Source organism: Neophocaena asiaeorientalis, unplaced genomic scaffold (assembly GCF_003031525.2).
Source record: "Neophocaena asiaeorientalis asiaeorientalis breed wild unplaced genomic scaffold, Neophocaena_asiaeorientalis_V1.1 scaffold548, whole genome shotgun sequence".
Taxonomy (NCBI): Eukaryota; Metazoa; Chordata; class Mammalia; order Artiodactyla; family Phocoenidae; genus Neophocaena; species Neophocaena asiaeorientalis.
In genome coordinates, this window is record NW_020172009.1 from 883,041 (window position 1) to 893,044 (window position 10,004).

Consider the following 10,004-nt stretch of genomic DNA (forward strand, 5'->3'; position numbering starts at 1 on the left):
CTTTTTATCATGATGAACATTGTGCAAGTGAATACATTTGTGAGTTAAGTGAGCACAAATATGTTAAATTTCTTTTCTCATTTAGAATCTGAAGAAGAAGTAGAGGAACCTGAAGAAAGACAGCAGACACCTGAGGTGGTACCTGATGATTCTGGAACTTTCTATGATCAAACTGTCAGGTAAGGAAAACTTTGTTCATCCGTCCAGAGCTGCATGAGAATTTGAGTTGTTAGTCTTTCTGTTTGTTGGAGGGCAGCCATAATGCTCAGAATTATCTCAGAAAATAGTGATAATTTCCCAGAAGAAAGGTTTTGCTTTTGGTATGTAACATAAATATATAACTTGTTTACTATAGGTTGTAGTCTGAGGACTACTTAAATAGTATCCATCAGTTGCTTTTCGGTTATCAAGTATTTAATACATCAAGGCATAGCTTTAAGTGCTTTTTTTGAGATGCAAGGTGTACAAGGACTGAGACATAAATTGACAAAAATTCAGACATGAGTTAAGTAACAATAAAGAACTTCATTTATTAGCTCAGGCAAATGTGTGATTGTATCTTAGGTTTTTTTTAATCTGCAACTGGAACAGAAATATGTTGGATAGCAATATAAATTAATATTTACTTGTTGCCCTGTGATACCCTTAATGTTAATATTCAGTGCTTAAAGGATACTTTCAAATGTGTCTCAAGGTGTGGTGATGGGACTGACTTTACTCACCTGGGTTGCTGGTTGAAAATGAAGATTTGTTGTCCGACCACAAACTTACCAAATTAGAATTTCCGGTGGGGGGAGGCATCTGCAGTTTGTTAAAGTGACTTATGTGGAAGTTTAAGGACTATTCTGAATCACAACTGATGGTTTTTTTTTCCCTCCAAAATTCCTTGTGTGTTTTTGTGAGAAAAAATTTTGATACTAAAAACCACATAACATAAAATTTACCTTCTTAACCATTTTTAAGTGTACTTTATAGTAGTGTTAAGTATATGCACGATGGTGCAGCAGAATCTCTAGAAATTTTTATCTTGAAAAAACGGAAACTGTACCTTTCCACCTCCCCATAGCCTATTAGAGTTTTGTGATATGTGATAGGTAAATTGTAATAATTTTGGGATTCTGAGAAACACTGCTCTGGTTCATTTTGATCTGTTTGATGCATTTGCTTAATCAGAATTTAGCAAATCTGACTGCAGTTAAGATTTGCTCACTGAGGGCTGAAGAGTTGTCTTGTTTTAATACGCAAATACATAATTCTTAGATCTTTTTGGGGAGGAGAGAGCTATGTTTTTTAGGTTCAGGTCTCTAGGAATTTCTTGCTAAATCAATGGAAGCAGAATGATATTTCTCAAATTTTACCATGAAAGCAATGACTTAGAAGAACATTTAGAAGAACCTGTTGCTGAACCAGAGCCTGATCCTGAACCAGAGCCAGAGCAAGAACCTGTGTCTGAAGTCCAAGAGGAAAAGTCTGAGCCAGTATTGGAAGAAACTGCTCCTGAGGATGCTCAGAAGAGTTCTTCTCCAGCGCCTGCAGACATAGCCCAGACAGTGCAGGAGGACTTGAGAGTATGCAATGTGTCTTCATTTTTATTCCACTTCTATTTTTAAAAATCTCTCTTCTTCTTTATTGTTGCTTGGTTGCCTTCTGTAGGTACATTTTCGTATTGGTTGTTCAGGGAAGTTTCTTCCATATTGAGCCATACCTCAGATAAGAAGTAAGATGCATATTGCTTTCTAAAATCAGAAGTAGTTTTTTCCCTCCTCTAAGGAAACTTGAATACTTTTTAGGCCAGAAATTTCAGGTGCTGTTTTATCACTGCATCAACAAACCTTCTTTTTAATATTACATCTTTCAAACTGCAGATTATTGTGTGCTTGTTAAACAAGTCATAGTCTATCTTTGAAAAATAACATGGCACAACAGACTTTTCCTGCCCTTTTCTATGAAATCTAATTGAGGACAACTTTACAGTACAAGTAGAAACAAATTGCTCAAGTATAACTACTTTTCTAATCAGAATACCTGATTTGAAAAGTTTGAAGATTTTCAGTTACTGTCCCTGAGTCACATCAAGATGATAACTGAACTAACAGAACCTTTACAGTTGATGCTCCTTGAAGGAATATGTTTTAGTGCTGTATTTATGGGGCCAGGGTTCTTGTAATGCCGTTTCTCTAACAGTTATTTCAAGTGTCTTTGCGTTAGGCATTGTTCTAGGTATGGGAACTGTCAGTAAAGTAGATAGAGCTCTTGGTCTCTGGAAGCTTCTGGGTGAGTAGGAAAGAGAAATGGTGAAATCACTTTAGCTTGCAGGTGGAAAAGTAGGTTGGCTGGATTGAGAATGGATGACAACTTAGGTGGCTTAATTATAGTAGTTCTGGAGAGAGGTAATGACATCTTGGATTAGGGTCATGGCAGTGGAGATGGAGAAGAGATTTAAGATGTAAATAATAGGATTTGGTGATTTTGGTATTGATTGATATAACTCAAGAAGATTCTAAAGTTGGTGTAGTTGGGTTATAGATTGAGAGAATCATAGGAGGAAGAGCTGGTTTTGGAAGGAGAATTTTCTTTGATTCACAAACTTGAAATTATGTGGAAGTAGCCTCTCATACTTTGCTGATACTTGATTAGTCCTAAGGAATTTTAGTACTAAATTTTAAGTAGAGGGGAAAAGGAATCTCAAGTTACTTATAAATTCCATCTTGCCTCTGAAAATGAGATGCGCATGTAATAATACAAGAATTCAAAAGCTAATACCTTTTTTAAAAATAAATTTTATTTATTTATTTTTTGCTGTGTTGAGTCTTCGTTGTGTGTCGTCTTTCTCTAGTTGCAGCAAGCGGGAGCTACTCTTGGTTGTGGTGCGTGGGCTTCTCATTGCAGTGGCTTCTCTTATTGCGGAGCACGGGCTCTGCGTGCCCAGGCTTCAGTAGGTGTGGCTCGCAGGCTCTAGAGCGCAGGCTCAGTAGTTGTGGCACATGGGCTTAGTTGCTCCGTGGCATGTGGGATCTTCCCAGCCCAGGGCTTGAACCCTTGTACCCTGCATTGGTAGGCGGATTCTTAACCACTGCACCACCAGGGAAGCCCAAAAGCTAATACCTTTTATATTGTTGTGATAAGTAGTGTAATCAGCTGATGTTGGTGTGTTCCCTTAGACGTTTTCTTGGGCATCTGTGACTAGTAAGAACCTTCCACCCAGTGGAGCTGTTCCAGTTACTGGGATACCACCTCATGTTGTTAAAGTACCAGCTTCACAGCCTCGTCCAGAGTCTAAGCCTGAATCTCACATTCCACCGCAGAGGCCTCAGAGGGATCAAAGGGTGCAAGAACAGCGAATAAATGTTCCTCCCCAGAGGAGACCTAGACCAGTCTGTGAGGCTGGTGAGCAAGGTGACCACCCAGTGGAGCTGTTCCAGTTACTGGGATACCACCTCATGTTGTTAAAGTACCAGCTTCACAGGTGAGTTTCTAATTAAGCTTGCATATCAGGCAAATTTACTTGTATTTTCGTGTAATGTGATTTCACAGAGGTTTAATGAATAAGGCAGAGGAGAAGGGTACAAGGTGATTTAAAAAAATTTTTTTTAATTTAATTTTATTTTTTTATACAGCAGGTTCTTATTAGTCATCAGTTTTATACACATCAATGTATACATGTCAATCCCAATCACCCAATTCATCACACCACCAGCCCCTGCCCCTGCCGCTTTTTTCCCTTGGTGTCCATACGTTTGTTCTCTACATCTGTGTTACAAGGTGATTTTTAATGTGGTTTTTTTTTTTTTTGTGAGAGAATGAGGGCATTGTCATTTTCTAGTTTAAACCTTATTGTTAGCTAGGATACTTCAGAAGAATAAAAGGTAAGCTTGCTTTGTTCTTACACAAAAGTTAACATTACGCATTTTTTAGCCTCGTCCGGAGTCTAAGCCTGAATCTCAGATTCCACCGCAGAGGCCTCAGAGGGATCAAAGGGTGCGAGAACAGCGAATAAATGTTCCTCCCCAGAGGGGACCTAGACCAGGTGAGAGCTCAGAAGGGTGGCTTCTTTAGTCTGAGCCTGTTGAGGGTGAGAGCTTGTTTTGGGAGGGTAGTTGATGTTTGTGTGTACTTAGATTTTAAAAAATATGTTGTGGAGTTAATGGAATTGCCTGTATTTAGGGGTAGAGAGAACTGTTGAATGGAACAGTCATGTAAAGGTGTCCTCTTTCTCATTCCTTCCTGCTTTTGTTTCCTCTTCAGTCCGTGAGGCTGGTGAGCAAGGTGACGTTGAACCCCGAAGAATCGTGAGACACCCTGACAGTCACCAACTCTTTATCGGCAACCTGCCTCATGAGGTGGACAAATCAGAGCTTAAAGATTTTTTTCAAAGTAGGTTATTGAGTTTTAAATACTAGATTCATTTAATACAGTGCTATCCAGTAGAAACAGATGAGCCACATTTATAATTTTAAGTTTTGTAGTAACATTTTAAAAGGCAAAAAGAAACTGGATAATTTAATTTTAATATTTTATTTAACCCACATCATCTTAATATGTAGAAACATGAGATACTTTCCATCAGCCTATCCTAAGTCTTTGAAATCCAGTGTGTATGTTGCACGTAGGGCACATCTTACTTTGGAGTAGCCACAATTCACATGCTTTGTAACCATGTGTTACTAGTGGCTTTCATTGGACAGTGTGCGTGTAATACTTAAAGGAAATGTTCTAAGTTATATGAGAATCTGTGTTCCACTTGCAGATTATGGGAATGTGGTAGAGCTGCGTATTAACAGCGGTGGGAAATTACCCAATTTTGGGTTCGTTGTGTTTGATGATTCTGAGCCTGTTCAGAAGGTGCTTAGCAACAGGGTAAGCAGTTTTTCATCTTGATTTTCTGTATCTTTGGTCTTTTAACGTATTCATCCTTAAAACTATGTCTTATATGTAAAGCGCGGTTTATTCCAACATGTCTGGGTAATATTTTCCATCATGTTTAACCATTATTAAAAGAACTGCCTGGGAGTTACAAAAACAAAACTGCTGTCTGAATAATGTACTTTTTGAATATGTGCATGATGGAGAATGAAGTAACTATGGTAACCAATGCGCTGAGATTTATGCAGTTCCTTTCTTTGGTAGTGGCTTCTGGTGTAAGTGATGAATTAAATATTATGTTACTTTTAGCTAAGATAACTTAGAATCAGTTTGTTTAGCGGGTATATTTGTAGTCTTCATATATAACTGTTTGGGTATAACTATGAGGAACTTCTTTTGTTCTGTAAGTTGTCTGGGTTTGGAGTCACCCTACCTTAAGGCACTTTTATTAACAGTACTTTCTCTAATAATAGAGGGATTTGTAGAATCAGAATCTTATTTCTGTGTTCTTAAAGAGACCATTCCTGGGCTTCCCTGGTGGCACAGTGGTTGAGAGTCTGCCTGCCAATGCAGGGGACACGGGTTCACGCCCCAGTCTGGGAAGATCCCACATGCCGCGGAGTAACTAAGCCCGTGTGCCACAACTACTGAGTCTGCGCTCTAGGGCCCGTGAGCCACAGCCACTGAGCCTGTGCACCACAACTACTGAGGCCTGTGCACCCTAGAGCCTGCGCGCTGCAGCAACTGAGCCCATGCGCCACAACTACTGAAGCCCGTTTGCTCTAGGGCCCATGTGCCGCAACTACTGAGCCCGCGTGCTGCAACTACTGAAGCCCATGTGCCTAGAGCCTGTGCTCCACAGCAAGAGAACCCATTGGAATGAGAAGCCCGCACACTACAACGAAGAGTAGCCCCTGCTCTGTGCAACTAGCAAAAGCCTGCACACAGCCATGAAGATCCAGCGTGGCCAAAGACAAATTAACAAAACAAAACAAAAAATTTCATTAAAAAATAATACAGGGCTTCCCTGGTGGTGCAGTGGTTGAGAGTCCGCCTGCCGATGCAGGGGACATGGGTTCGTGCCCCGGTCCGGGAGGATCCCGCGTGCCGCAGAGCGGCTGGGCCTGTGAGCCATGGCTGCTGAGCCTGTGCGTCTGGAGCCTGTGCTCCGCAGTGGGAGAGGCCACAACAGTGAGAAGCCTGCTACAGCAAAAAAAAAAACAAAAAAAAAAAACAGTGTGCAACTCATTGGCATTTAATACACATTGTTGTGCAACCATCACCTATCTAGTTGCAAAACATTTTCATCAAAAGTAAGTCCCTTACTCATTGAGCAGTTTTCCCCCATATCCTCTCTCCCCAGCCGCTGGCAACCACTAATCTGCTTTCAGTCTCCGCCATTTAAAACTTACACATTTTATTAACCATGTTAGTTAGAAATGTTGTAGATCATTATTTCCCAGAGGTTCTCCAGAACCTCTGATGTTCTCCAGAATGTTAATGGGTATATTATAAAGTTTAATGTTGTGGTCATAACATTAAGTTAGCCTTAATCTGAAATGTGCATTGTCTGTTAAACTGTTGGACCACTACTTTTGTGAAGCATCTCCTGCAAAACCCTGTGAAGTGTGGAGAGAATATGGCTTATGTCACCCAGGACACAGAATACTGAACACAGAGATGTCCAGTAGGCTTTGTTGGTAAATCCACCATTGAGCATACAGTAGACCCAGGGGCCACACTTTTTGGTGCAGCGTTGACTTTGTATTTTCTTAGATGGTATGATACTCCTGTGGGGCCAAACAAGGTCAGGCCCGATAGCTTGCTTCCAGTTAATTATCCAAGATGAGGGCTTTGGTGTTTCATTTAACCCCTGTGGGTAAGGCATGGCATCATTATGCATAGAAATTGTTGAGGTAAATTTCCTCAGAAAGTGGGCTGTATGTCTGCTACCTTTTTTCATTCAGATTGCTTCTATCATTGTGATACCTCCATAGAGGTATCTTCCATAACTACCTTTTAAAATATCCGCAGTCCTAACCTCTCCTTATCTTTCAGACTTTAAATGATTTTATTTTTCCCATTGTATCTAGAACATTACCAGGAACAGCACTTCACATTAATGTGTGTGATTTATATGCTGTGTATATAAAAAAATATATATATAAATATTTGTAAATCTGTGTTAAAATACTTATAAATGTACAAATATAAGTATATATTTAATCAGAATTTAAAATTCACTTTAGAGTCAGCTCGAAAGAGGCTCCCCCGCCCCACCCCCATGCAGGTTTCCTTACATGCACTTTCAGATCATTCCTGTGAACTCTGGTGACTTCAGATGTAGCTTGCCTTTCCCTCACCTCACTGTATTGGTAGAAGTCTACCGTACTCCCTTCAGAATTTTTTTTAGACTTTTTTTTGTTTTGGTTTGTTCTTAATTTTTAAATATTTATTTATTTGGTTGCATTGGGTCTTAGTTGCGGCAGGCGGGCTCCTTAGTTGTGGCTTGCTGGCTCCTTAGTTGCAGCAGGCAGCCTCCTTAGTTGTGGCTGTCTGACTCCTTAGCTGTAGCATGCAAACTCTTGGTTGCGGCATGCATGTGGGATCTAGTTCCCTGACCAGGGATCGAACCCGGGCCCCCTGCATTGGGAGCGCAGAGTGTTAACCACTGCGCTACCAGGGAAACCCCCTTCAGTAATTTTTTATGAGTACAGAAATAGCTCGTAGAATATGACCGTGGTGTCTGACCATGCTGTGTTGGTTCAGAGCTCATGCTTTCCTGTCAGAATGCCTTGGTTTACACTGCTCTTCTGTCTCTCACTAGCCTTGTGACCCGTGCAGTCTTGTTCCTTAACCTCCCTGGCGCATAGTTTGCTGGTCTCTATAAAATAGGTGTGCTAACAACCTTGAAAGGGTTGTTGTGAAGATTAAATGAGATAATAAAAGTGAAGTATATAGAATACTTCTCTGCATAGTAAGTACTGTTAGATATTTATTTTAAAAAATATTACAGTAGAAAACCACTGAGTACCAGCAAGGAGCGTAAATTGAGTTCATTGGAATCTTGAGTAACCCTTTGTTTGCTGTACTTCTCTTGGCAAAAAAGAAAGCCCAAGACATAGTGGGAAGTATCTTTTTTTTCCTGCACTAAGATCTGGTATCTTTATTATCTTCAGTATTTTCCCAAATTCTGTTCAGGCAAATAGCATTTTAAGATTATATTTAGATGAAATTCATGATGTTTTTGAGACGTATATGTACTTTGCATAAACATGTGCAGCAAAGTCTTTCCACATTAGGTGATGATGGGATTTTATTCTAAGCCTCCCAATCCATGGAGAAGGTGGCAATTTTTATTTATATTCTATTTAAATAATTCTGTGGGAATATAAGATGTGCTTTAATAAGTACAAAGAGAGTTACTCTGCTGCACTCTTTAAATTGACTTTTTGACTTTTGAACTAGCTTACATACCTAACTGCTTTTCCATGTATCTGTTAGTGGGAAAATTATGTGTTCTGAGTTTGAGACAAAAAACTGCACTGTGAGAACGTAGGTGGTTTGTAAGCTGCTGGTTCCTTGTTTTGTCTTGGTTTTATAGCTTTGTTTTGTCTTTGGTACTCAGTAGCCCATAAGCACTCTGTAAGTCTGTTCACCTTGGTTCTTACAGCCCATCATGTTCAGAGGTGAGGTCCGTCTGAATGTGGAAGAAAAGAAGACTCGAGCCGCCCGGGAAGGAGACCGCCGAGATAACCGCCTTCGGGGACCTGGAGGCCCTCGAGGTGGGCTGGGTGGTGGGATGAGAGGCCCACCCCGTGGAGGCATGGTGCAGAAACCAGGATTTGGAGTGGGAAGGGGCATTGCTCCAAGGCAGTGAATTGCTCTTCACCGATCTTCAGGCAGCAGTACAAACCCTAGCTCCCACAGAATGGTGATTTCTTCAGCCAACCTTTTGGTATCTTGGAATCTGATCCTAGTCTATGATAAACTGCTTAAGTTTATACAGTTCTACTTTTTGTGTTACTGGTGTGTGCTCCTTCCCCTCTCACCCCCACCCCTCCACCTTTTAGTCCTTCACTTCCAGTTTTGTGGAATGATATTTTAGGAAAAGTGGATTTTTAAAGAAGAAAAAAAAAAGACTGCGTTTCCTTGCTTTATTTGCATATAGACTGGATTTTTTTTTAACAGTTTCCCCAAAGGAATGTGTCTTGCTTATTACTGACATTTGGTATGTTTCATTCATTGGAATATTTCTTACTTATTTTCTACATGTTTCAAAAGCCTGTGAGAATTACAGGATTTGATAAACATTTTGAAGGCAGGAAGAACCCAAATTGTCTCTTCTTTGAGAGTCATAACTACCTTCTGGTGTGGAAAAATTGCCGTTGGAAATATTGACAATTTAGATTCTCTCTGGTATGGTTAAAAACTGAATAAAAGGTGTTAGTAGAGTTTTTCTTTGGATACGTGGTTGCAGAACAGTTCCAAAACCTGTTTTTACCATTGAAATTTAAACTGTGAGATAGGTTTTAAATGTCTAGAATGCAACTGATAAGCTTTTCTTGAACTGTTAGATTTTTTTTTTTGAAGTAGAGTTTTTTCATGTTTAATTTGTATTTGTTAAAAAAAAAAACCAAAAAGACCCAAAAAAATTTCAAAAATCTGAATAACACAAAACCAGAGCAAAACTGTTGTGCCTTCTATTTATCTTTGATTCCAGTCTTGGCAATTGTTTAAAAGAAAAATAATAAAAAAAATAAACTTAGATTTGTTCTATTAGGTTCAGAGTATGTTGGGAATTATAGAATCCCTCTTTCACCCTGTATGTCTTGTGTTCATTTGTTATGCCTTATTCTGAAATTGAGTCTCAAACTGGAATGCTTTTGAGGTCAGATGCTTCTGTAGAGGTCCTTTGACCTGAGTAGTTCAGCATTTATATTAAGTTTTATTTCAGTGTCTCTTCAGAATCCTAATCGTGGCCCGTAAGAAAGAATGTGACTTTAATATTGGACTTTGCTGGTGTGCTTGAGTGTGCACTAGTTTTTTTTCTTAAATCATAGCCATATGGTAAATTTTCTATTTAATGTTATGCTTCCCTTTTATTGGTGGGCATGCAGTGGGTGTTTCTTGGAAATGGG

General features: G+C 39.6%; 1 protein-coding gene across 3 annotated transcripts in view; it reads left to right on the forward strand.

Moving 5' to 3' along the window:
* The window catches only part of G3BP1 (G3BP stress granule assembly factor 1), a 30,747-nt gene extending 21,101 nt beyond the window's left edge, over positions 1-9,646 (forward strand). For all 3 annotated transcript variants that reach the window (XM_024749790.1, XM_024749800.1, XM_024749809.1), the window contains 8 exons: positions 86-179; positions 1,367-1,568; positions 3,162-3,219; positions 3,423-3,466; positions 3,916-4,027; positions 4,246-4,374; positions 4,748-4,857; positions 8,537-9,646. In XM_024749790.1, the coding sequence (XP_024605558.1) occupies positions 86-179; positions 1,367-1,568; positions 3,162-3,219; positions 3,423-3,466; positions 3,916-4,027; positions 4,246-4,374; positions 4,748-4,857; positions 8,537-8,743 (956 nt within the window). In that variant the 3' untranslated portion in view covers positions 8,744-9,646. The remainder of the gene's footprint in view (positions 1-85; positions 180-1,366; positions 1,569-3,161; positions 3,220-3,422; positions 3,467-3,915; positions 4,028-4,245; positions 4,375-4,747; positions 4,858-8,536) is intronic.
* The last annotated feature ends 358 nt before the right edge of the window (positions 9,647-10,004 follow it).